The sequence below is a fragment of the Leopardus geoffroyi genome, chromosome E1, assembly GCF_018350155.1.
Source record: "Leopardus geoffroyi isolate Oge1 chromosome E1, O.geoffroyi_Oge1_pat1.0, whole genome shotgun sequence".
NCBI classification, from domain to species: domain Eukaryota; kingdom Metazoa; phylum Chordata; class Mammalia; order Carnivora; family Felidae; genus Leopardus; species Leopardus geoffroyi.
This window is the reverse complement of record NC_059330.1, coordinates 53,888,470-53,914,866: the sequence shown is the minus strand read 5'-3', so window position 1 is coordinate 53,914,866 and position 26,397 is coordinate 53,888,470. Positions and strand designations below refer to the sequence as shown.

General features: G+C 55.6%; 1 protein-coding gene across 1 annotated transcript in view; it reads left to right on the top strand.

Annotated features, from left to right (window-relative positions):
- SDK2 (sidekick cell adhesion molecule 2) overlaps positions 1-26,397 on the top strand; it is a 266,290-nt gene that overhangs the window by 130,247 nt on the left and 109,646 nt on the right. Inside the window, 1 exon segment of the mRNA XM_045489616.1 lies at positions 25,056-25,162. Coding sequence (XP_045345572.1) covers positions 25,056-25,162 — 107 coding nt within the window.

The following is a 26,397-nucleotide window of genomic DNA, read 5'->3' as shown; positions in this document are numbered from 1 at the left end:
AGTTATTACCTTTGTGGTTGTGATAAGCAGATTTTCTACTTCTATCATTCCTTTTACTTTTATTTGTCATTTTGGTGGGGGGGAGTAATCTTTTTTTTTTTTAAATTTACCTCCAAATTAGTTGGCATATCGTGCAACAATGATTTCAGGAGTAGATTCCTTAGTGCCCCTTACCCATTTAGCCCCTCCCCCTCCCACAACCCCTCCCATAACCCTCAGTTTGTTCTCCATATTTATGAGTCTCTTCTGTTTTGTCCCCCCCCCACTTTTGATATTATTTTTGTTTCCCTTCCCTTATGGTCATCTGTTTTGTCTCTTAAAGTCCTCCTATGAGTGAAGCCATATGATATTTGTCTTTCTCTGACTAATTTCACTTAGCATAATACCCTCCAGTTCCATCCGCGTAGTTGCAGATGGCAAGATTTCATTCTTTTTGATGGCCGAGTAATACTCCATCATATATATATATATATACACACACACACACACACACACCACATCTTTATCCGTTCATCCATCGATGGACATTTGGGCTCTTTCCATACTTTGGCTATTGCTGATAGTGCTGCTATAAACATGGGGGTGCATGCGTCCCTTCGAAACAGCATGCCTGTATCCCTTGGATAAATGCCTAGAGTGCAGTTGCTGGGTCGTAGGGTAGTTCTCTTTTTAGTTTTTTGAGTAACCTCCATACCGTTTTCCAGAGTGGCTGCACCAGCTTGCATGCCCAATTTGTCATTCTTTTATAAAAAGGATCTTCCCTTTCTCACCTTCCTTTAAAATAATTTAGCATCAGTATGAACTGATGGATTATTTTTCTTATTCAGTGTGTTTCAATCTATCCCTGTCATTCTTCACTTTGATGCTCCGTAGTAACCCATAATCGGCCCGTGGAGCTTCCTCAAGCTGGATCCCGGGTCTTTGTGACATGTCGCTATTGGATTTCTAGCACTTTCTTGCTTTTTGGCTCAATAAAATGTACCGGATTCACCTTTGAAATAAATGCATACTGAAAATTGCAACCCAGAGGAGTTTGGCCGGCTTATCCCCTGCTTCTCCGACCACCGCTTGCCGCTGAGAACTTCCTAGTCTCTTGCGAACCCCAGGGCTTGAGTTGGGTGATAATATCCAATTTTCAGGCAGAAAGATGGCTGAGTTTACTCAGCAAGTTGAGAGAAAATAAGATTGGAAGTGCTGCCATAAATTCCGCTATGTTTCCTACTCTGTCTCCAAAGGAACAACGTTGCATTCACATCCACTCTCCACCGACCTTCATTCTCAGTGGGACCTGAAACAGAATGGCCGTGGCGTGTGTACACGTGTGTGACACCCACACGAAGGAAAGCCTGCCGCATCCTTCTGAGGACGAATGACTGTGGGGGGCAGAATGGAAATAGCGTGGACCTCAGAGTTGGGCCCCCCTGAACACAGTCACCCTCCTACCACTTCCTGGCTCTGGGCCTTGGGCGGAATTAGCCACCCTGTCTCTCGGAATCGGGAGCAGTAATGCCCACTCTAGAAAGTTCCAGTAAGAACTCAGTGAGATTCTACGGGACAAGCCCAGTCCCTGCTGCAACAGGCATGAAATAAACAGCACCTGCTAGGATTATACAAAGTGTTTGTCTCGGTTAGAATAGCAGGACAGACCAGCCGGACCTCGGGACCTCGTGTGCAAGCGAGCACACCTCCTCCTAAGTGGTCACGGGGGCTCTGTGCACCTGTCCGATGACACTGTTATGGTCCAGGACCCTCTTTAGAGCTCTTTTTGTGGTCAAGTGCTGTGAGAGCCCCTTGTCGGTGACATATGTTACCGGTTTTGAAACCAGCCTTGAATTCCCAGTTTGAGAGTTCGGGATACCACTATGGGTATAAAGCATTATCAGACTCGAAGGAAATGAGATCTCTTTTCCCATGTGGGTGGGATACTGCCTGGGAAGACCGTCCCAAAGGGTTGGGCACTGTCCCCACTGCCACCCCTCCACCAGTGGGACAGGTGCACGGCCTCTCACCGTGGCTCTTGGTGTGTGTTGGGGGTGGGTGGGAGGAGGTTGAACACAATACTTACTTGGAAGTATACGCTCTTAATGTGTTTGTTAGCCTCTGTACGTGCGCACACGTGTGGGGGGGTGGGTAGGTAGTTGGGTGGGTGGGTGTGATTCCTTCAGGCTCTTGTTTAGCCATCGTGAGTCTATGTCTGGGTGAAGCACATTGGCCCGTTAGCCTAACTTCCTGACTGGGTGGGATGGTAGCTCATGAAAGGTCAGGCCCTCTTGTGCTGCCCCTGGAGTCTCTTCCATCAGATCACTCTCCCCCATTCCCTCCCCTCGGCACCCCTCCTCTGCCCTCTCTTCCCCGCCTTCCACCCTCCAGGGCCCTCTCCCCAAGTCGAATCAATTCTGCTTCACTTTGCATCATCCACTGAACCAGCCAGAACTGTGTGGCTGGGGACAACCCACACACGCACGCACACACACACACACACACACACACACACACACACTTAGATTCCCACGCATGGTTAACTGAACATACATCATCTCACAGCAGCACTAGGTGAGTGTTATTACCGTCATTTTGCAAAATGAGGAGACTGGAGCTCGGAGAAGTTCTGGAACTTGCCTGGGGTCATGAAGAGAGCAAGTGGCAGATCCAGGAAGGCTGTGTGACCCGTGTGGGTTCTTGTCCCACCTGCGTAGACGCACACGGGGTCCTGACGGGGCTCCTTCTGCCATGGTCCTGTCACCGTACGCCATTCCTCTGCCCTGAGAGGGCAAGAAGCCAGGGGCCCCGCAGACCCTGCGATGAGCAGGCGTGAGGAGGTAAGACGAGTGGAGGCCGAGTCCGGACTCTGAGGCCCTGGCTGGCCCCTGGCTGGCGTGGAGAAGAGCAGACGTGTGGAGGGGAAGCTCAGAAGAGCCAGGCAGGACACTGGCCAGCCCCAGGCTGCGTCTCCAGCCCCACGGCCAGGCTGATGTCCCTTGTGGGGGAGCTGTGGTGTCAGGGCACTGCCCGCGGGCTCAGCGGCAGAGAGAAGAAAGCCCCGTGGCTGAGGCAGAGACCCACGCATGCCGCAGCCCTCGCTATGGGCACAAAGCAGGGGACACATGGGGGGCAGCCGCAGCCTTTGAAATTCTTCAGAGAAGAGGATGAAGAGAAACTCTCCGGGCCAGCTGCTTTGTCTCTGGCTTGTCCTCTGGCCTCCCCTTAGAAGTGAGAGCAGGCGGCCGAGGCCAAGGATGCAGAGGCCAGCGGGCTCCTGGCGGGTGCTGGAGCATATACCACGTGGGTGCCCAGAACTGAGCCAACCTCTAACTAACAGCGGTTCTGAGAGATTAATACTATTATTATCTCCACCTCCTAGCTGGGAGTCCCAGCTCAGAGAGATTCAACAACTTACCCGAGGTCACACAGCCAGACCTGGGAAGTCAGGTTTTACCCAGGGTCGTTTGGACCCCGAGCCTGCATCCCTCCCCCTGCTCCGAGCTGTCTTGCCGTGTTTGTCCCCCCCCTCAACAGTGGCGGCACTGCGGGGCCCAACTTTCCGGGGATGGCCCCCGCCAGCCTCCTAAACCAGCGCAGGGGAACTAGTCACAGCTAACACAAGGAGCTTACGTGGGCCCAGCCCCGTCTCAAGGCCTTCACGTATGTTAACTCTTGATGACGAACGCTTCAAGTGATCATCTACCCCATGCCAGGCCGTGCGCCAGCCCCTTTCCCATAGGCACCTGTTCTCAATCCCCGTGCATCAGCAGCTCCTACAGGAGAGGCGTCTTGGTAGGGAGGGACGTGGGGCTTCAAGACTGAAGTCTCTGAACCAAGATGAGAGCCAGATCCTCTCCCTCCAGGTTTGATGGAGGAACATCGGGGGATGCTACTTTGCTCAGTCACAAGGCACGGATCTGGGACTCTCTGCCCACCTGGCACACAGCTGGTCAAGGAGGACAGTCAGGAAAGGCAGTGCCAGCCCCGCCCCTCCCACCGCCCTTGGGAAAGGTTTATTCTAGCCGAGGAGCAGGATTCGTGGCTCATGTGCGCCCAGACTGAGGAGGGACAGCAGGTTGTAAAGGCCTGGAGAAGTTGGAGGCAGCTTGTGGAAGATGTCGAACTTGAACCCAGAGGGGAAGAGGCATTGGCGGGGACGGGAAGTGAACGGGTGGAGCTCCCCTGGAGTGTAGACATTGGGTGCTAAATAAGACAGGGGAGCCCTGACCCCCATAGAGTGTGCAGCGCGGGATGGAAACAGCACTCAGTAACTCTTCATGTAATGCCGGGCTCCAGTTTCGACAAGCGCCATCAAGGTGAAGGACAGGTCGGAGAAGGTGTCACTGGGGACGCTGAGAATGAGCAGGGTTAGGCAGGGCTGGGAGAGGCGGAAGTGGGGCTTTGGAGACAGCCGTGTGCGCAGACAGAGGAGCTGAAAGAAAGCCGGCACAGACAGGAGGTCAGGATGCTGGAGAAGCAGCCAGGATCAGTCAAGTCGGGGCTCGCTGGTGCTCCTGGGGAGCTCTTCTCTTAGGCCAAAAGCTGTGTGGGGCCCTTGACTCATTTTTCACAGAGAAGGGCCATGATCAGGTATCCATTTCTAAACCCTGTAGCCAGGCACCGGGGTGGAGAGTGGACTGGAGGAGGACAGGCGAACGCCGGGGTGGACAGGGGTGACGGGAGGGGGGTGGCCGGGCCATCTTGGAGACAGTGGGGAGCGGAGGAGCGGAGGGGTCTGACACATATCCAGGAGGCAGAACTGAGCAGACGTGACAAGGGGCTGGACGTGCGGGTGAGGGAGGAAGGCAGGTGGAGAGGCAGGGACTTGGTGGAGGAAACCCTGGAAAAGCAGGGTGTCTCCATGCTCCCCTTGGGTGCGTGGAGAAACACCGGGTAGCAGCATCCAGCAGGCGAGGAAGATACGCGCGCCTGGGGTGGAGAAGGAAAGCCCAAGCTGAAGATCTTGACTTAGGGATCACTGACATCAGCGTGACAGCGGACCCCGTGGGAACGGGCAGGGCGAGAGAGCGGACGTAGCACGGAGGAAAGAGCCCCAGGGCCCCCGAAAGCACATAAACAAAAGAGGTGGGAACCTGCCCAACGGAACGAAAGCAAGAGGCCAAGACGGAGATCAGGGTGTCACAGAACGGGGAGGGGGTTTTGAGAAGGACCGAGTGGCCGCCTGTGTGTCGACTGCTGTGGGACACTAACAACGGTCAGCTAGGTCTAGGGACATAGGGGAGCTTAGGGACAGTGAGGGGGGCTGGATGAGGAGCCAGTGAAGGGGAAGATGTGAACATGGCAGGGGGGCGAGACTGGGCCAGCGATGCTGCCCTGCGATCAGGGAGACACGGCCGGCACGGGATGGCGGAGGAAGGATCACGACTGCCAGGAGGGACATTCTGGGCTGCGTCCTGCAGGAGGCGGGCGGTCTTTGGAGGATTTGGGTCAAGGGCGCCTCAGGCCCCTGTGTGCCCTTGTGCTGCCCCTCTTCCCAGTCTCCTCCCTCACCCACGTCCTTGGCTAGTGGGCGGAATGAGTCCTTTCCTGATGGTACCTACTGTTCAGGACCACCTGCCTTTACGTCGCCCCAGTGACCTGCAGTGTCCTCACTCACTTTTGCTGCCTGATCTTCCAAGGCTCAGTGCGAGCATCCCCCCCAGTAGGAGTCCCTGTCTTGACTGTGACTCAGTGTATGCCTTTGGGCCAATGACTGAAGCCCTGCCTCAGCTGCCCAGTCTGTTAAATGGGAATAATAACACCAGTTATTACAGGCTGCCTCCCGGAGGGTCATGAGCGTCATGTAAGGTTAAGTGTATGGAAGGGTGGCTGCTCATCGATGGCTGTGTGAGTGGAAATGGCGGCCTTCCAGGCCACCAAGCACACACCACCCACCCATGTCCACAGCGCGGGGCAGGCTGTCCCCGCCTCCTTCTGTCTGGCCACACTCTCCTTCCAGTCCCCTCTTTCTCAACAAAGCCAGACCCTCCCCTCCCCCCCCCCAACCCCATTGCCAGCCTCTTTGGAGATAAACTCTGATTTGGCCATGAGTTTGGACATCCTGTCTGAAAATTGAAGGCTGCCGGTGAGGAAGCTGAAGTGCAGGAATTAGTTATGATGGGCATAAATTGAATTTTAATAGAGATGTACGTGGCCTGGAGCCAGTGTACTCAGGCAGAGGGAAGGTAGTAATTAAAAGTTAACGAGTTTAGAAATGTCGTAATCCTCGGGGAGGGATGGGGGAGGTGGGCTGGGAGGAGAAAGAGGCCCCCAGCCAAGCGTGCTGTCCTTCCCCTGACCCAGAGGCCCCCCTCCCGCTCCGCCGGAGCCCGGGAAGGGAGGAGGGGTGCAGGGAGCCCAGCCAGCCCCGCGCCTGCACACACAGGGCCGGCTTTCAACGATGGGGGAGGGAGCAGGGTGAGAGGGACCCCCCCCCCCCCAGACGATACCCTGTGCCGCCCACGAGGAAGACCATGAGCAGAGTAGGGTTTCTCAGCCCGGGCACTGTTAACATTGGTGGCAGATCGCGTTTTGTCGTGGGGACTGCCCCGTGGACGGCAGGGGGGGTTAGCGGCACCCCTGGTCTCCACGCACTACATCCCAGTAGCCCCCTCCCTGAAATGTGACAGCCGGAAATGTCTCCAGCACCACCAAGTGTGCCTTAGAGGGCCACATCCACCCAGTTGAGAACCAGTGGTCGAGAGGAAGGTGCCGGTGCCTCCCCCCCCGCCCAGACTCTCCCAGCTGGAGCCACCAGAGCTTCCCGGGTGCGAGCAGGCATCCAGTCCCACACACTAGAGTCGGCGGCTGGCTTGGCATTGGGGCACATGAGGGTGGAACTGGGTGGCCACCCTCCAGCCCCTTGTGGAGGGGGGGGTCTCTCCTCCCCCCACCCGGTCCAAATCGATGGGACTTCCTGTTGCAATAGAACTGCTTTCCTTCCACGCTCCATTTGTTCCCCGGGCATGGGATGCACGGGCAGGTAGGACAGATCCATTGCACAGATGAGAATATGGAGGCTCGGAGAGACCCAAGTTCATTTACCCAGTGGGCAGAAGGGTCCGCTCCCGAGGTGTAAATAAGGAGTCCTAGTCGGCTCTAGGTGAGGAGCTTGGGCTGAAAGACAAGTTGGCATCTCAGTTACCTGGAGCGGCCATGACCCCTGTCCCCACAGGGGCCCAGGAGCGCTGGGGTGGGGGCCTCCCCCTGCTTTGGGACAGCTTCTTCCTGGCCACGGGGGATTGCTGGTGAGTGACAGGAGAAGCCGGGAGAGAAGCGACAGGGAGGGAGCCCCGCAGGGTCAGGGCAGGTGGTGGGCAGCGAGGGGCACAGCTGGCTTCCCTGTGCCTCAGGTTGACGCGGCAATAATTATGTCAATTAAGATGAATAAGTTCGAAATGTAAGGGGGGAAAGGGAAACAAGAAGCAAAAGTCTCAGAAACATTGGCTGTCTCGGTTTCCATAGCAACCTGTCTCCTCACATCCTCACTAATGGGTCCTGGCTTGGGGAGGAAGTGGGCCCCCCACTCCCACCAGGGCCAGAGACTCATGGTGGGTGTCACCTCGCTGGACCCCAGCTGAGGCCTCGGGGAGGTGGGGCACAAGCCCGGAGCCGTGACACCGTCATGCGGCCACACAGCGATGGCCCGGTTGGCATCTAGGCTAAGCCCTCCATCCTGCAGCTGGGACTCTCCGTAGCCGGGAGACGAAAGTGACTTTCCTCAGGGACCAGACCGGGCGGGAGGGTCAGAGCTGCCATTCAAACCCAGGCTCCCTGCACCAGCATCCGGGGCTGCTGGGGTCTGACCAAGCTACCCAGTTGTGCAGGGTTCTGGTCTGGTAGAGAGCAAAGACTCCAGGATCCAGGTTGATTTGGTGACGTTTTCCTCATCAGGCTGAACCCCTCAGGAGGTGGGAGGGATGCCCTGTGCTGGGGGAGGCGGTTCTGGCCTCCCCTCTCTCTGCCCTTGGATGTCAGAATTCTGAGTTCTCCCAGTGTCCCCATGGCTTCAGAGCACCACCCTGAGGAGTCATGGCCCCGAGAGCCCTTGCTGGGGGCGGTGGGGGCAGGGAGGACATTCCAGGCATCATGGGTTCCCCCGAAGCTGGGGCAGGCAGAGAGAAGCTGCTGTCTTTCTTCTGCTGACATGGTAGGTAGGCACAGCTCTGGGTGTCCCGCCACAGCCCACGCACGGGCCACCTGCAGGACCCATCACACGGGCGCCCATGGTGTGTGCTCACTCACCATCGTCCTGGTGGGTCACGCCCACAGGCGGCCCGAGGAACCCACAAAGCAGTAACTACACTTCCCATTTTATAGATGCAGAAACTGACACCCAAGGGGTAAAGTTAACACATCCAGGGTTATGCTGCAAATTAGGGATGAGGCCAGGGATGTGCACCAGCTGCCAGCTTCACTGCCGGAACATTCTAGAACACACAGGTGTGCGCACACAAGCCACGCCCTCTCTTCCCCACCCTCCCCTCCTCCCACTTGGCAGTGACTGACAGATTCTCCAGAGCCCATCCCAGCAGCCCTGGGACAGGTGGCCTGGGGACCCAGACCCCCCACAGTACGGGACGGAACACGCTGGAGAAGTGCTCACTACTGCTTTAATGAAAGGCCCCCCCCAAGAAAGCTCTTCTCTGATGAGCTGAGGCTGTTTATTTCTGCCACAAGGAAACTTAACATGCAAATTAGGAAGGGCTTGATCATTCATCACCTGAAATTGACACATTTGAATCTGGCCTGAATCCCTGGGAACCGGTGCGCAGAGATGGGCGTAGGGTGGACATGTGCGGCCCGAGGTCCTAAGGGAGGCGGGGAGGGGTGGCGTCCATCAGAGGCACATATGTTTTTTATCTGGGATAGTCCAATGTGTGGAAATGAGATGTTCATTCCTTCTCCCCACGCGTCTGGACCGGAGACCCCAGCGTGCCCTAAGAATGCCCCCTCCCCAGATCTTCCTGTGGGCCTCTCCCTCATTGGCTTTCAGCCAGGACACAGAAACTAATTAGATCTTGACTCAGTTATGCGCTCAGGCAGGCAAATGGTCTAGACAGATGCCTGGGGAGTTGGTAATGACCCCTGCTTCCTGGGGGCTGGCTCCCCTCTCCCCACCCATACCCCTCAGAGCCCCTTTCTGGCCCATGCATGGGATTTCTCTGTGTGGGAGGGTTCAAGCGGTCTCTGCCCTGTGTCTTTGTCCCCATCAAGAGAAGTCGCTGCAATGGCCCGCTTTTCTGCCCTCTGGCTCATAGGGTACCGAGGTGTCTGTGACTTTGAATTTCCCACTCTGACCAAGGGAGAGACCTGCTCCCAGCCAGCTGCCCAAGTCTCCTGCCCCACAGAGCCTCCTGGGAGTGGTAGGAGGGGTGGGGGTTGGGAACAGGAGTTTCAGCTCCAACTGGCGTCTCTGGGGGCTCAGTGTCAGTGGGGAGCGGTGGGAGGGGGGATCATCCAGGGCTTAGGGAAGGGAGAGGCCATTCTTCCTGCAGAATGGGGAAGGGTGACCAAAAGAGATCATCTCACCAAAGATCTTGAGCAGACCGTGGAGGTCTGCACCTGCTCCTTTACCCTTGACCCCTAGGGAACCATACAGAGCTGGGGAGCCTCTGCCCACAGGAGCATGCCCAGCCTGCTCCCGGCCCCAGCCTCCAGTCAGTTACCTATTGCTGCCCAGAAAAACGCCCCAAAACTTCCTGGCTAACCAACCATGATTTATCATTTCTATGCTGGCCATCTGCTGGGCTGGGCTGGCCTGGGCTGGCCTGGGCTGGGCTGGACAGCTGTGGTACAGGCCTTTCTTCCTGTGGCTTACCATCCTTCATGGCCTAGTGGTCTTGGGGGCCTGGTGGTCTGAGAGGTGAATATAGAAGCTGCAAGGCTCTTGAGGCCTGGGCTTTGGAATGTGCCACCAGATTCTATTGGTGAAAGCAAGTCACAAGGGCAGCCTGGGATTGGAGCCATTGCAAAATATTAGGGCCGTGCTCTCGAGTCTCCCAACCTCCACTCAGATCTGGCCGGTGCCTGGCAGTCGGCAAAGATTACCTTTTCCAGATGGCAGCTCACAGGCGGGTCCTCAGGGCCTCATTAACACAGTTCTGGCCTAGTTCCCCCACTAAGTTTCCCTGAAGTCACCTCCGAGGGTGACTTTGGAAAACCCAAAGGGAACGGGCAGAGATGGCAGTGAGTCATGCTGGACAAAGGCCAGAAAAGTCGGGGCCAGTGGGATTGTTTGCAGAGCTAGCTGCCTGGCGTCTGAGCAGGTGTTCACGAGGATGGAGAGGAGAGGCGGCTCAGGGCCCCAGGGCTCAGGGCACCTACCACCACAGCTCCTAACATGAGACGCCATGGAGCCCCGACCTTGCCACTGCTTCCCAGACTGGCTTGCTGGGCAAGGACTTGACGGGGAAGAGTGGGCTTTGGGCGCCGGGTTTGGGGGCTGTTAGAGAGGGCCGAGGGCAGTGCTCCCTCCTCGCGGGACACATGGCTAGGTGAAAAATAATAACATTAATAACCCCAGTGGCAGCTAACTCTTAGCGAGCTGTGGCACCCCTCACATACAGCCCTGTCCTAAGTCCTTTCCAGGTCCCATCTCATGACACCCTCACAATGTGCCCGCAGGGAGGGACTACAGCGTGATGGTTAAGAGCACAAAATCTAGAGGCAGCCTCCTGGGGCTCTGCCACCTGCTGTGTGATCTTGGGCAGATTACTTAACCTCTCTGTGCCTTGGTTTCCTCAGCTTTTTTTTCATCTGCCAAATTTGGATAAAATGTGGATTCTGACCTCACAGAGTAGTTAATGAGGAATGAGTGAGTTACCATAATACAAAGCGCTTAAGATAGCGCCTGGTTTATATTATGGTTATTAATTGGTATTATCATTACCTCTGTCTTATAGATGAGGACGTGGAAGCACAGAGAGGTCAGACAACTGGCCCAAGGTCACACGTACACTGACCGTCAAAAACCCTCCTCCTCCACCAGTGCCCACCAGCGCTTACAGCCTTTGCCCCCAAAGCCCCCAGCTCAGCGTTCGACCCCACTGGTTGTTTGGGTGCAGGTTTCTGATCTTGGCGGGAGGGCAGCCACGACTCTCACAGGGGGAGACGTAACCCAGAGCCAGGAGCTGGGGGAGGGCACAGGACTCAGACGCTTTCCCTGCCCGGGTGCCTGAGCCTTGGGCCTCGGAGAGGAGACATGCAGTGATACCTGAAGCCTTGCCTCAGGTGGAACATCAGCCGTGACCTTGAAGCAGGTCCGCCCGAGGAACCCAGTGGGCATCTCATCACGCGCCCCCCTCCCCGCCCTGCCGCACTACCCAGCAGCAGGCACTCAGGATGGCCGGGGAGGCCTCCTCCCAGCTTCCCTCCACCTGACCTGCCCAGGCAAGCTGCAGGGACCCCCGGGGAGACTGTGGTTCATTCTCCAGCCTTATCAACATTCATTAATCCCACAAACATCTGGCCTGGGGAAATCAGGAGCCCGGTGAAGGCCAGGGAGCAGGGCTCAGCTGGGCAGAGCCTGGCAGGGTTCACACCATCGCCCGCACTCAGTGCCCATCTAGAGCTCCCCCCTCCAAATTAGTGCTTCTAACACACATGCGCCCCACCCCCTCGGTGTGAATTAGCCCTTATCCCTTGTGGTGGTTAAAGGGGCCCTCACAAAGTCCCTCCTGCTCAGAGACGAGCAAGTCCCTATTCCCTTCTGTTCTCTGAGACTCAGAGATGCCCAGGGGCCAATGTTTAGCTCCCAGGGGCAGCGCACTGTCTTGGCGGGTAGCAATGGGTACAGAATGGACTCGGAGTAGAACTGGGGAGCCATGCATTTCTAAGCAGGGTATGACGGTGGCAGAAACATCTTCGTCTAAACACAAGTGGCTGACGGGAGCACAACACCACAGACTGACGGTCTTACTGTTCTTATCGCCGTGCCCGCTGCTCACACTAACCCAGTGCCTGGCAACGTAGTGGGCACTCCAGGCCGGGTTGAACGGTTCACGGTAACAGCAAACACATCCGGACGCGTTTCTTGAGTGGTTCCCAAGGGTCAGACGCCATGTCAAGCTCTTGGCAGTCAGTTCTGCTCACGTGTAAAAACCGCCCTGCCGTGCAAAATCACGCAGTAAAAACCACAGGCTAATGGGGGAAATGGGGGCGAGGGAACGACCTTCAAAAACTTCATTAGGGACACACGAAACAAAAGAGGGCAGCCTACTGAAGGCGCTCGCAGGGTCTCCCGCGCGTTCCGTGGGTGAGAAATGCGTAAATACTACAATAAATCTGGCACTCGACCTCGGGAAAGGCCTGCAGCCGTCCTGTGAAGCTTGCTGGTCCAGAGTTTTTGTGAGGTGCGGGAGGGAGCCGTGTCTGAGATGGAAAGGAAAGCTGTCAGACCAGATAGGGGCAGGTGAGCAGAGGGGGCTTTGGGGGGCGGGGCGACGGTGTGGTTCTGTGCGTTTACCCGGTGTTTCTTATGGATGAGTCACGCGTGGGCAAATGCTAAACTGCAGTGAGGTTCGGATGTTTCCCCGATGTGTCCCTGCAGCGTGGAGGAAGAAGGCTTCTGGGGGGCCCTCCCTCCAGCCCGGCCGGCAGGTCTAATTAGGAGGCCGCTTCTCTGCCATTAAAATAGACGACCTCACTCCGTGCACCTGAGAGGCTGGGGAGTCCCAGACAGAGCGAAGAGGCTGCTTGGCCCAGCCCTCTACGATTTGGCCACAGAGCACAAGCAGTCTGGCTCCTTGAGGCCAGATTTCCATGCAGCCTCTTACTAGGTGTAAAAAAAAAAAAAGGCCCCTAAGGAATTTCTGCCAGATGCCAGAAGCCCAGGACAAAGGAGCCTCCTTTTCTGCGGAGGAGGAGAAGTAGCCATGGGGGGAAATTCCAGAGCATCACTGTAAGCAGAAGACAGGCCACACTTCTTGCCTTTTTCTGTTGTCCCTTTTTCTTTTTTTTTTTTTTTCTTTTCAGTAGCCACACTGGCACCCCTCAAGCCTCAGGATTCCTTTCTTCCCAGTCACCTTTTAAAAATCCACACTGAATTGTCTGCAAGTTTGAACTCCTTGAACGCAGATTTTGCCTTCTCTGTTCCTTTCTGTCTGTTCCCGGTAATAATAGTGTCCCGCCCCAGTCTTTGCAACAAGGATCCCACATCTTGTTACTCTTGGCTCTTAGAGGATTCTCTCAGCGGGGCTCCTGGGGCAGGACAGGTCCGGGCGGCTCCCGGGGAGGCATTTCACTCTGGGATGTGCCCGCTACCCAGCCAGGGCACCCGGTCAGGGGCAGGCGTGGGGCGGGGACATGTCTGGATTCAGGTGGGCCTGACTTTGAATGTCGCTTTGCTGCCCTCTAGCTGGGTGACCTCGGGTGACTTGCTCAACCTTTCTGAGCCCAGGTCCCTGGCTATGAAATGGGACAGGAGTCCCTTCTCCCTGCAGTAAACGCGGAGGTGAGCCAGATAATGTACGTCCAGTGTTTGCTGGGAACTGGATGCTCTTATCATTGTTGGGGGCGGTGGGGGGGGGGGTGGTCCCTGCTTAATCTCCCCATGGTGACAGTGTGGCCACTTCAGACGTCCCTCCCCCCGCACCTGTCTTCTTGGTCCATGTCTGTGAGAACCACCCTGCTGATGCCAGCCTTTAATGAAGTGCTTTTCCTTATTCCTCGAGAGCAGTTAATTGGCCCAGAAGGTCCCGGGGCGGACAGCACCATCCCTGGCCAACTCAAGCCAGGGCTGTCACACTGTTACAGCCTCCAGCTCAATAATGCCACCAGCCGTCTCATTGACCACAGTTCCTGAGATCAATCCGAGCATCGAACATCATGGCTTCTCCTGGTAGAGCAGGGAGGATCGGGACCACACACGGGGCTCACAGGTAGCAGGAACGCCAGGACAGGGACGGGAGGCTCTGCAGAGGGTCCTCTGCTTTCTAAACGAACCATCCGTGCTTGTAGGGACACCTGGGTGGTTCCGTCGGTTGAGTATCCGGCTTTGGCTCAGGTCATGATCTCAGGGTTCATGGGTTCGAGCCCTGCATCGGGCTCTCTGCTGACGGCTCAGAGCCTACAGCCCGCTTCGGATTCTGTCTCAGGCTCTCTCTGCCCCTCTCCTGCTTGTGCTCTGTCTCTCTGTCTCTAAAATAAATATTAAAAAAGTTAAAAAAACAAAACAAGAAAGTGGTTGCACAAGCCCACACGCTGTGCCTTATGCGAGCAGCCAGCCCTGCTGGAGGCAGGAGGGGAGAGACTCTTTTCCTCGCCTTTTCCGGCTTCTAGAGGCTGCCTGCATCCCTTGGCTGTCAGCCCTGCACCCCTCCAGCTTCTGCTGTCCTTCTCACATCGCCCTCTCAGAAGGACCCTTGGGATCACGTCGGGCCCAGCGAGTAATCCGAGATAAATGTCCGTGGCTCGTGGTCCTTCACTAAATCACAGCTGCCGAGTCCCTGTTGCGTATGAGCTTGCCAGAGGTACTGTCACAAAGTGCCACAAGCCCGGGGGCTTGAAACAACAGACCTTGATTCTCTCTCAGTTCTGGACACCGAAAGTCTGAAATCAAGGTGTCCGCGGGCCCGTCTCCCTGAAGGCTCCCGGGGAAATGCATTTCATGGCTCTCTTCTAGCTCATGGTGTGGTTGGCGCCCCTTGGCTTGTGATGCCACTGCTCTAGTTCCCCCTCCAGGGTCACATGGCCTTCTCCATGTCTGTTTCTCTTCTTGGAAGGTCATCGTCTGTATTGTATTAAGGTCCACCCTAATGACCTCATCTTAACTTGATTCCGTCTGCTGAGACCCTCTTTCCAAATCAGGTCATATTCATAGGTATTGGGGGTTAGGATGTCAACACATCTTTTTGGGGGGACCCAATTCAACCATCATATCCTAGAAGGTGACATACTCGTGGGCTTTGGGAATTCAGATGTGGACATCTTTGGCGGGGGGGCATTATTTGGCCTTCCATGGTGCACGGGGTATATGGGACAGCATACAAGATGTGGCCTCAGGGAGACACGTGCAAGTACATAGGACATTACATTAAGTTGTGACAAATGCACCAGATTTGGGACAACCCAGAGGGTATTCGAGAAGGCTTCCTGGAAGGGACATCCTGTTACCGAAAAACCGAGTTTGGCTGCCTGTTGCTCAAAAAGCCAACATCCAAGAGACCAGTTTTTAATTAATTTTTTTGTCTATTCATCTTTTGAGAGAGAGAGAGAAAGAGTCGAGGGGGGGGAGGGGCAGAGAGAGAGGGAGACACAGAATCCGAAGCAGGCTCCAGGCTCCGAGCTGTCAGCACAGAGCCCGATACGGGGCTTGAACTCACGAACCATGAGATCATGACCTGAGCCCACGTTGGACGCCCAACCAATTGAGCCACCCAAGTGCCTGCCAAGAGACCAGTTTTGACTGGAAAGGAATATGAGCTTATTCAGGAGGCCAGCAAGTTGGATTCTTGTCCAAAGTCCAACTCTGAGCTCTCTGCCTGGCCCCAGAGATTTTTAAAGGGTTTTAATCAGCTAAGGGAGTACAGCGGTCTGTGACATTTCTTGATTACGTGCAGACTCGATGATGCCAGCTACAGAGTTATCTCGGTGCTCAGAGGTTGTACAAGAAGTTCTAGATCTTTGATGCCTGGGGTGTGGGAGGGGGACTGTGCAAGAGAGCCTGGTGATGTGTACAAGTGCTCTGTTCTTTCTGCAAAGGAGGTCAGGGTCTCCAGATGCACAGAGGGAGGTCAGTAAAGTCATTGGTGTGCCCTTAAAAAAGAAAAACATTTTGCTAAAAGATTGCTGCACTAATCAGAAAGTCAAGGCGGCTTCATCAGACTGGCTGGCCTCTGTGGCCTGAAAAAGTTCTGATCCTTTGCTCCCCAAGGCCAATGGTCTGCAAATCTCAAAAGAAAGTAAATTAGCTGTGTTACAGATGAAGGACCTTAGGTCAGCAGGCAAGGAGTGTGTTACCTTGAAGTGGGTTAACCCTTAAGACCGGCTGTTACAATCCTGGCTGGAAGCAGAGAGGAGCCCTGTGGGCTGAGGGGCTGCACGTGAAGAGGCGAGGGGCGGCTGGTTTTCATCAGAAACTTCCAGAAGTTTGGGAGAGCTGGAGAGCGGGACCAGAGGGGATCTTTCCACTTCCCGGAGGCAGGGGTCTTCCTGAGCCCCCGTGCCCAGCCCGGTCGCTGCAGGCTGCGGGTGCTGCAGACGCCTGCAGATGTAAGTCCTGGCTGCCCCCTGACTGCCACCCAGCACTCCCGGGGTTCCAGCCACCCCCGTGTGCCCGCGGGGGGGATGCACTGAGGCAGGAAGGGATGAGTGGCCCAGCGTCCATCTCCCCCATATTCTGTAGTCAGAGTCAGGGGGCCTCTTCTGTCTATTGTGACAGCCTCCACTCTGCAGTCCTCCGGGTGGCGGGGGGCACCCACCGTAACCAAGTCCTCCACTATTCGAACATCCACATGACCGTCTCACACCTTCCAAGGACCCTGGGCGGGGGGGGGGGGGGGGGGGGGAGGATGCTCACCTGGCCTGGGCCTCGCGGTCACCTCTCCTGCTCCTGCTCCTGTTCCAGAGGACCCTCAGTCCTCACGCAAACCTCCCCCTGCGGCTGCCGCCTCCCTTCAAAGGGCGACCCCTCCCCCGGCCTGAGCACAGGGCTCCCTTCCTTCCCCAGAGTGCCATTAGCAGAAGCCAGTTGGGCGCGACACTCTTACCGAGGATGTGGGAGGGGAATTACAGCACAGGACAGAAACCGCTTAAAATAGAGCAGAAATCACTGTTCCTGAATTTGCCCTGACAGCCCTCGCCACGGGGTGTACCTTCCTGGCATCATCCTCCCGGGGCCAGTCGTCCTCAGGATCCTCTGCTTCCTGTGCGGGGGTAACTCTTGCCTCTGCGTGTGTGTGTGTGTGTGTGTGTGTGTGTGTGTGTGTGTCTCCCTGTGTCTCTGTGTCTCTGTTTCTCTCCCCACCCCACCATCTCATTCTCTTTCTCTCTCTCTCTCTCTCTTTCTCTCTTCCTCTCTTTCTCTCTCTCCTCCCTACTTGCCTGTGAATTCCAGATCCTTCAGGCTGTTGCCAGAGGGAAAACGCGACATGCCCAGTGAGTGCATCATACAGAACAGTTGCGCTGTGTTCCTGGTGCCTCTCATACCTGAGCCCCTTCCATAACCAAAAGCCAAAAAGCCCACTGAAGAGTTTTCCTGAGCAGTCCCGCCCCCTGCCCCTCGGTCTCCCCTGATACCGGACTGGCCAGTCGGTACTCAGCACCTGCTTTCTCTGTAAGGGTGCCACAGACCAAATTCTCTGTCCCCTCTGTCAACCGTCTCTCTGTGTGTAAGGGGCGGACTGTAGATAGTCACAACTGCCTTCTTCAAAGCACACCCCAGAAATGAGAGACCCCAAACTATTGAGTAAGCGTCCAGGTGAGGCTCAGCCTCTCTCTATCCTAGACTGTCCCTATGTACGAGGTACTGGCTCGCTGTGTGACCTGGGGCAGGTTACTTCATTACTCTGGGCTCGGTTTTCTCATCCATTAACCGAGCTTCCTATTAGCACGAGCGTCCCACGGCATCACGAGCATTAGCTGCGTTGATATATGTTAAATACGTGACACTTTTTATCCTGTCGCTAATTGTGTTAATTATAAAATGGTACATCGCTCTTATCTATTTCCTGGTACATGTACTTTTCCCTTTAAATCATTCTGCACAGGGTTTTGCTTTCTTTCCTGAGGAATCTGTGCAAAAGCAAACCCACGATGTCGGGCCCACGGGTAGCCCGCTGCAGTGGCCAGCGCTTGGAGCCTCAGCTGTCTCCCGCTGCAGGCAGGGGTGGGGGCGTGTGCCCGCACACACACTCTACACACACGGGCACGCACACCTGGACACGCTGCCTCTCCCGTCGCCCAGAAGCCCCTGGGAAGAGGGAAGCACGCCTGGGTCCCCAGGGCTCAGCCGCACTCCGCTATCCCCACAGCCTGTCCCCTCGGCCATCTGTGGTGACTCCTGCGGTCCCCGCTGACCGCCCTGTGGATGCGGAGGCCTAGCGGGCAAGTCACGGAGAGCCCACACCTTTCGCGGGGGAGCCCAGGGACGGGGCACAGCCGGGGGGTCTGTTTGCCCCAAACCTCAGTGCTGCTGTTCCCTCCCCTTCCAGCCTCGCCACACACGGTGTCTTTGGAGAAGAAAGCCCTAGGGCCAAGGGATCAGTGACCAGGAATCTAGAAGACGCGGTTTGGTGGGAGAGAGCGTGCGTGTCTGCGACCGGACATCCGGGTGTCCTGAGCGCATCTGAATGAGGCAGCCCCAGGCACCTGGCTGGCTCAGTCAGTAGAGCATGTGACTCTTGATGTCGGGGTCGTGAGTTCAAGCCCCACGTCGGGCGAAGAGCTTACTGAATGAGGCAGCCCGGAGTGCCCGTGGCCTCAGCGTGACAGGGAGAGTGGCCTGTACCCGAGCAGGGTGGATTTGCCCCGGGTGACCTTGGATGGGAGTGGCTGGACGTGGGTTCACCCTGGGAGTGTTGCCCACGTGCGTGAGTGTGTGGCCGTGGGCGTGAGCGGGTATGCACGCAACAGTGCATGAGTATGCATCCGTGTGGGAGTGTGTGCACCTGTGCGTGCATTGAGTGCACGTGTGGGTGTGCATGTGTACCCATGTAGGCACTGTGTGCCTTGCGTGAGCGTGCACAGGCGTGCATGGGCGTGTGCAGGGTGCGTATGTGCCTAGATGCAAACGGGCGTGTGCGTGAGTGTTCCTGTGCCGGGTGTGCACGCACACGTGTGTGTGAGTTTGTGCGGAGGCTGCGTGAGTGTGCTTGTGTGCACACAACTTTGTACGTGTATACGTGAGCGCGCATGCATGTGGGTGTGACCGTGTGCACGTGGGCGGAGGCACACGTGTGTGCCTGGGTGAGTGTGCGCTGTGCGTGTGCTTGCACACGTGTGCGCGTGTACACACACCCCCTTCGTCCCTGTGAGCATCGCCGCGTGCCTCTCGAGGCGTCTGATTTATTAACGAGGACAATAGAAGGAGAGCGTGCCTATTATTTCTCGTGTCCGCATCAGCTGCTGACAGCTTCGTGGAATTGAAATATCTTATTTAATGCGAGCAAGAATCATTTTAAATATCAACTGTGACACTCAAGGACTCGAACCAGAAAGGGCATCGTGTGTTTCCCTGGGTGCCGGAGAAGATGCCACATTTGTTAGGTGGTTATTTTCTCCCTGCCCATCTCGTGTCTCTGAAAATCCATCTATCTGTCCCGGCTCCTCCCCGCATGCCTCTGTGCCCTCCACCCCGGGCTCATCTCTTCCTGTGGGAGGACTGGACTGAGCCGGCGGGTCCCGCGGGCCAAGCCAGGACACTCGGAGGGGCAAAAAGAACCATGTGGATTCGTACTGCATCGTCCTTTCTTTCCACCCCAGCCCTGCCCCAAGGCCCTCTCTCCCCCGCCTGCTCCCCTTGACCATCCGACTGGGACAAAGCAAAGCTTCCTCGCCACTTGCCGCTCGGCCACTGTCGGGAAGCCTGAGGAAGCTCTGAGTGCGGTTACTACGGAAAGATCTCGTCACATGCACAAAGCAAGGAGCTAAACAGCCTCCTGGAGGCCGAGTCTCCTGCTGGAAAGGGGAAGGATCGTGGGTTGGCATTTGCTTGTAATTGCATGACGACGTTCCGGACAGGTGCCCGAGACATTAGTGGCTGTGGTTGTGCATGTGCGGAGCTGGGAGCCATGGGCGGCTGGGGAACACAGAGGAGAGAGACATTTCCGGTGTGCCTTTTCTTTTATTCGTTGAATTCTGAATCCTGGGCACATATGTCCTATAATAAATCAATAAATAAGTGGTCCTTCGAGGGGGCCTCGAGGTGGCTGATCCCAGGTCTTCTCCGGCCCCTGGAGCCACGCACCTGCCACTCTTTGTCATGATGGGAGGGAGAATGAAGTTTGGCAGGTCAGCCGAGAAGGGATGCCACTTACCTACTCCCTGCTGTTCATCCCCAGAGGAACCAGGCTCAGGTCCCCCAACCCAGAGGACACAAACAGAGGTGACCGGGAGGCTGGGAGGTCAGGCTGGTGGCAAGAACCTCACTGGGGTCAGGAGGCTGAGAGGAACGGCGTTTGGAAGGAGATCTGTCATTCTCTCACTGTCCTCAGTGTCCCGAGGAGGCAGAAAAGGAGGTCACATCCTCTACTGGCGGCCGAGGGACTGAGGTGTAGCCCCTCTACCAGTAAAGAGGATTAGGTGACCAAGGGGGCATGACAGATCCTTCATGGGCAGCTGGGGACAGTTGGGGTTCACACGTCCATGGGGGAAGCCAAAGAATTTGCCGGACAAGGGAATCTGTGCTCTCCTGATGCTTGGTGGGGAGCCCCTAATGGATCCTCACTCCGGTGGGGGGTTTCTGCAACACCCTCCTTGTCTCCCTCCCGGAACCTCTCCACCTCACCCCATACCTTCCACTCCCCACCAGTGACTCATACACCTGCTCCCTCATTTGACGAGCATTAGTACAGCACCTGCCATATGCCTGGCAATTATGTCTGGGGCCTCTTATAAGGAGCCCATCAAAGTCGGCCATCATTGTCCCCATTTTACAGATGGGAAAACTGAGGCTCGCAAGGTTCCAGAACTTGCTCAGCACACATTCTTAAGGAGCAGAGAGGTGGGGCACTTGGACGGCTCGGTCGGTTAAGCATCTTTTTTTTTTTTTTTCCAATTTTTTAATGTTTATTTATTTTTGAGAGACAGAAAGCGCAAGCAGGGTAGGGGCAGAGAGAGAGAGGGAGACACAGAATCCAAAGCAGGCTCCAGGCCATCGGCCGTCAGTACAGAGCCTGATGCGGGGCTCAAACCCACGAGAGCAGTAAGATCGTGACCTGAGCCGAAGTCGCACGCTTAACACCTGGGTGCCCCGCGTCTGACTCTTGATTTTGACTCAGGTCATGATCTCACCAGTTGGTGAGTTTGAGCCCCTGAGTTGGGCTGTGCCCTCACGGTGCAGAGCCTGCTTGGGATTCTCTCTGTGTCCCTCCCCTGCTCTCCTTCTCTCAAAATAAATAAACTTAAAAAAGAAAGAGCAGAGGGGCAAGTCAGACCTACATTTCCCTGAGTCAGAAGCTCTGGTGCTTTCTTCAACGCCATGCTTCCCTTGAGAGGAGATCAGATGTGGGCCGTCCTAGACAGGGCATTCCGCCCATCCCCCTGTTCCTGGACAGGGCTGGGCTCATCCACTTCCTGCCAGGCCAGCGGCAGCAGGTGGGTGGGATAGACGGAGCTGTGGGCGTTGTGTCTCCCGAGGGCCCAGGAGGGAGCATTTCGGGGACAGCGGTCACTGCCACTGTCATTATCAAGGCTACGTACCGTCCAGCACGCTGGATTCGCATGCTGAGGTGCTGGCCAGCCTCGTCCACCCTCCTGGGAGCCTGGGAGGCAGGGGGACCGGGAGCTGGAACTGGGGTGGAGTGGAGCGGGTTTCCCGGGTAGGAAAGGCAGTGGGCGGAACTGTTACTTTAAATAATGTTGCCAACCAGCCAGAAATAGGTCCCCCGGGCGGGAGGAGAAGGAAGCTGGAGGATGGAGAGGACGCACAATGCACCCCACTCTGCAGGGGCCAGGGAGCGTGGCCTCAACTACAGAGGGACCAAGAGGGAGGTCGAGGGCCAGTGCTCCTCTTCTGGCCTCGGGGGAGGGGCAGGTCTGCCGCCAGTTGACCTTCCCTGGGCCCTGGGGGCTGCCGGCGGAAGCAAATGGACACAGAGCCTTCTGCAGAAATCCACTTCCATTAAAGTTTAAATTTCACTACGCATCACTGACATCAGCAAACAAACCCACATCCAATGAGTCCCTGGTGTCTTTTTTATAATGTATCCTTAAATTATATGCTCAAAGTGCATTTTTACATTTCATTTTTAAGATAAAAGCAATATATGCGTACGATAAAGAAAATTCCGGTGGCGTCGAAAGACATAAAATGGGGAAGTAGAAGTTTCCCTCTCTCCCCCTCCCCAGCACTGCTCTCAAAAGGGAGAGAACACATATCCGTCTCCAAAGCTTATGTCCATGTACCATGTATATGCACATATACACAATTTATGTACTCGTGATCCCATGTATCCAAATATATGCAAATTTCATTTACCCACATGGTATTGTACCATTTACACTATTCTTTTTTTTTTTTTTTGGTCCACAAACTAAAATTATTTTTATTGGGTCAATGTGCCTGATCCTAAACATTAAACTGAGGGTTTGGTAGCCTGTGTCCGTGAACAACAGCTTACCAAGAGTGGCAACCATCCAATACTACCCTTGTCCCTAGCACTCAGCCATGACACCGATTGACTTCTTCCTTCCTCGTGTTGTTAGTTCCATAAACATCTCCCCCTCTGCAGCTTCGACGTCCTTTCCACGCTCTGTGCGAGTCGGACACCATTCTGTCTCTTGCTTATTATCTCTGCTCTTGCTTATTCCCTGGCTGCAGCATCGTTAACTCGTTAACTGATCCATCCATTCATTGTTGATGGACATTTAGGGTGCTTCTGATTGCGTGGTTATCTCTGCCATTATAAGCAATGCCACTGTGAACATCCTCATACCTGTTTTTTGCCACATTTTTGCAGTATATCTAAAGGGCCAGCTCTCGGTGCTTTGCCTGTTCTCATTTTGATAGATTTTGCCCTAAAGGCTGGGCCACTCTGCACTGGCACCGGCCAATCTGAGGGTACACCTCCCCGCCCCCCACTCTTGACAGCCTTGCACGTGATCAAGCATGAGAGTCTCTGGCCGTCTGATATGTGAATGTTGTCTTGTTTTGATTGGACTTTCATTGTGACAGAGGTTGAGCATCTTTTTGTTAGCTTGCTGGCCATTTCTGTTCATTTTCCTCTCCCTGGAGCCTTTTAAATAATATCTGATTCCATTTTCAAAGATAGAGAGCTTTTCCAGCCAATCTCGCCTTCCATCTTTCTTCTCAGGTCACCCCATCGTTTTCGAGACCCAAACGGTTTGCCCAAAGCTGTCTCCCCTCCCCGCAGCAGAGGCGAGCAAGAGTGTGATGGGCTTGAGGACGGGGTGGAAGAAGAACGGGGAATTTGCCAGAGCCTGGGCACCTGATATCTCCCCATCACCTCTCCATGCACAGTAGCGAGGGACAGATAAGAACGGCAGCCGGTGGCAGAGATAAGAGGCTTGGACAGCCAGAAGGTTCTGAATCATGCTGCAGAGCCACAGCCAGAGCCAGAGCGAGCTCGGCACCTACCCGTCCGTGAGTCTGGGGCTCGTGCAGTCCCCGGATGGAAGGGGGGCCCCTTGGAATATGGTGTCCATGTTGAACTGGCTTACAGCTGAGCTTAGAGTCGGGCAGGCTCTGTGGGACCCTGGCCCTGCCTCTTAGCACCTGTGAGACTGCCTGTCAGTGATGAAACACTTCTGAACCTCAGTCTCCCCACCTGTAAAATGGGGGTGCTGGTAAAAGTACCCCCTCCATAGGATTAAGTGAACGACACTCGAACGTAGACCCACAGCTGGGTGCCTCTGTTCACATACGACAAGGAGTGTGAAGCTAGCGGGCTTTGCGTAAGATTTAAGTTTAAAATTTGTTAAAATTGCTTTTATGCTGAGATTACATTTCTTCTCGATGACCTCAAAATGTCCCTTTTAGAGAAAATGCTGACCAGTTCTATTTATTTTTCTCCCCCAACCTGGCACTTTTTAATATTATCTTTTTTTTTCTCTTGCTTGCTTTTTTTGGGTTTCTGGTTGGTTGATTGTTTGTCTGTTTGCTTTTTGGTTGGTTGGTTTTAATGATCTTACTTGGCAAAGTAAAAACTTGACAGTTTTATATCAAGCCCCATTTTTTTTTTTTAAATTTTTTTTTTCAACGTTTGTTTATTTTGGGGACAGAGAGAGACAGAGCATGAACGGGGGAGGGGCAGAGAGAGAGGGAGACACAGAATCGGAAACAGGCTCCAGGCTCTGAGCCATCAGCCCAGAGCCCGACACGGGGCTCGAACTCACGGACCGCGAGATCGTGACCTGGCTGAAGTCGGACGCTCAACCGACTGCGCCACCCAGGCGCCCCTCAAGCCCCATTTTTTTAAGTGTTACTGGTCCATGCCAGCATTGGCATATCCCGAGGACAAGGGACAGTGAGCTTGTCCACCAAGTCTGGGTAAGCTCTAGGACACGCAAGGATGGAGAAGTTCTAGGCACAAGCCCCTTGATCCTCTGAGGTTCCCACTGGGCCATTCGTTGCCCAGGGACAGGAAAGGTCATCACAGAGGGGGTGTCAGGAGAACTAGCCCCACCCACCCCAGAGAGCACCACCTGCCCATGTCTTGCCTGCCAGAAGTTCCTGTCCCGACCTGGCCTTGCGTCCGCCCCGCCTCTCAGCCAGATCGGCACATACCTGTTCTCCAGCCACCTCTCCCCCAACACCAGACCCTGCTGCTCTTTGAACCAGTCATGTGCTCCCAGAGCGGCTCCTCAGGTTCATGCATCCTGGCCTCAGGGCCCACTCATACAGAAATCCAGTCTGTCCTGCTCAGAAGGCTCTGCCTTTTCCCTCCACAAAGCTGCAGTGGGGCTAACTTTAAGAATGGAACGATGCAAAGTATCTGGGGAAGCGTGTAAACTTCCCTGCCTCTGTCACCCCCATCCATTTCCACTAATATTTAGTATAGTCCTGGGCCTGGGCAAAAGAGAATGCCCCCACCTTTCTCAGTCACGCGAGTCACAGGCAAGGGAGGACGGCAACCTCCCGCATCCCTGACGTCTCCCGGTGGGAGGCCTGGTCACGGCCAGGGTCAAGGGCTTAGGTGTAGCACCTCCTGTCCTTGGGAAAATGCAGACTCCTTCCTAGGCACCTGAGCAAAAGTCTGGTGGCCTTTGGGAGGGACTTTGCTGTTGATGAGGCCCTTTGTGACTCCCAAGACCTGGCCAGAGGATCCAGAACTCCCCCTGGTCCTCTTCATTCAGGAAGAGGCTGACCTGGCGACTTTGCCCTGCGATCCCATCCGACCGGCACATCCCTGCACCTGCCTGACTCGCTCATTGGCTGTCTCATCTCCCCCCAGGTACATGATCACCAGCCTGGACCGCACCCACGCGGGCTTCTACCGCTGCGTCGTGCGTAACCGGATGGGCGCCCTGCTGCAGCGGCAAACCGAGGTCCAGGTGGCCTGTGAGTACAGCCGGCGACTTGGGGCAGGGTGGGGCGCGAAGCGGGAAAGGGCCCGCGGGGTCCTCACCCGCCACCACGCTCTGGGCAGAGCCAGATCCCGGCCGCAGCCTCCCACGCTCACTGGGTCCTCGTGGTGGCCCTTCCTGCGTATCCGCGAGCCCTCACTCTACGGTTGACGGAGCTGGCGGGAGCTGGCGAGGCCACACCGCTAAGCAACACACGTCTGCCGGCTCTGAGTTCAACTCCGTTTACGCGGGACCGGCTGCTGCTTTTTTAAAACGGGCCCTACCACCTGGTTCGTGGGCCTCCTCTGGGCTTGGCTGGGCCTCACACGGGGGGTCTTCATGATGGACCCCCTCTCCGGCTACTTACAGTCTTTTTGGCAGACTTCCTGGCGCCCCCCCCCCCCACTATAACCTTAACCTTTCCCTCCTCCAATTCGCTCAGCCCTGGAGCAGTCACAGCAAGCGGGTCCCATGATCCTCAGGGAGATGCCTCATGGTGGCACCATGACTCTAAGAGGGAGAGGGCAGATGACAAGTCAGGTTTCCCGGAGGAGCCAGGTGAGCAGACGGCAAAGTGGTCGGTCCCTCCAAGTCCCCCCCCCCCACCCCGCCCCGCCCCCAGTCACTGGAAGGACTTTTTCAAACGGAAGAAGAGAAGGCAGCTTCAAAAGACCCCAAGGGCATCTCAGGGACCAGGGCCCCCGAAGCACCAACCAACACCCTCCCCCTGAGACTCCGTGTCACCTTCCCAGTCCTGCCCACCCATCCTAAAATAGCTGCTGTATGCCAGAAATGAGCCTCATTATGGGCTGTTTTCTTTCTGGGTTCTTCCAGGGGCAGAGGTCCAAGGTTGCACAGTGGGACATGGGAAAATGGAAAGCTTTAGTCAGCCTTGAAATTTAAAAAAAAAAAAAAGGCCACCTTCTCATCCAGAGCCTACAGGGGCTCGCCTCTGAATTAGCACAGGAGAGAGCTGGCTACTTGAACAGAAGTAGGGGAGAGAAATCTAAAAGGAAAACCTCAAGCGAGGCAAAGAGTGTTGATAATAATTATGGAAAACAACCGTAATCAAAAGTGGAGGACGGATTGTCTCCATAAATCAGCACTAAAGGCAACTCAGCTCACTCAGAGGAGTGGAAAAGCCCTGAATTAAAATGATGGATCAGGGCACTGTCAGCGGCTGGAGGGCTCCCGGGGAGCTTGATTTAGCCAGTGCTTGGATCCCGCAGG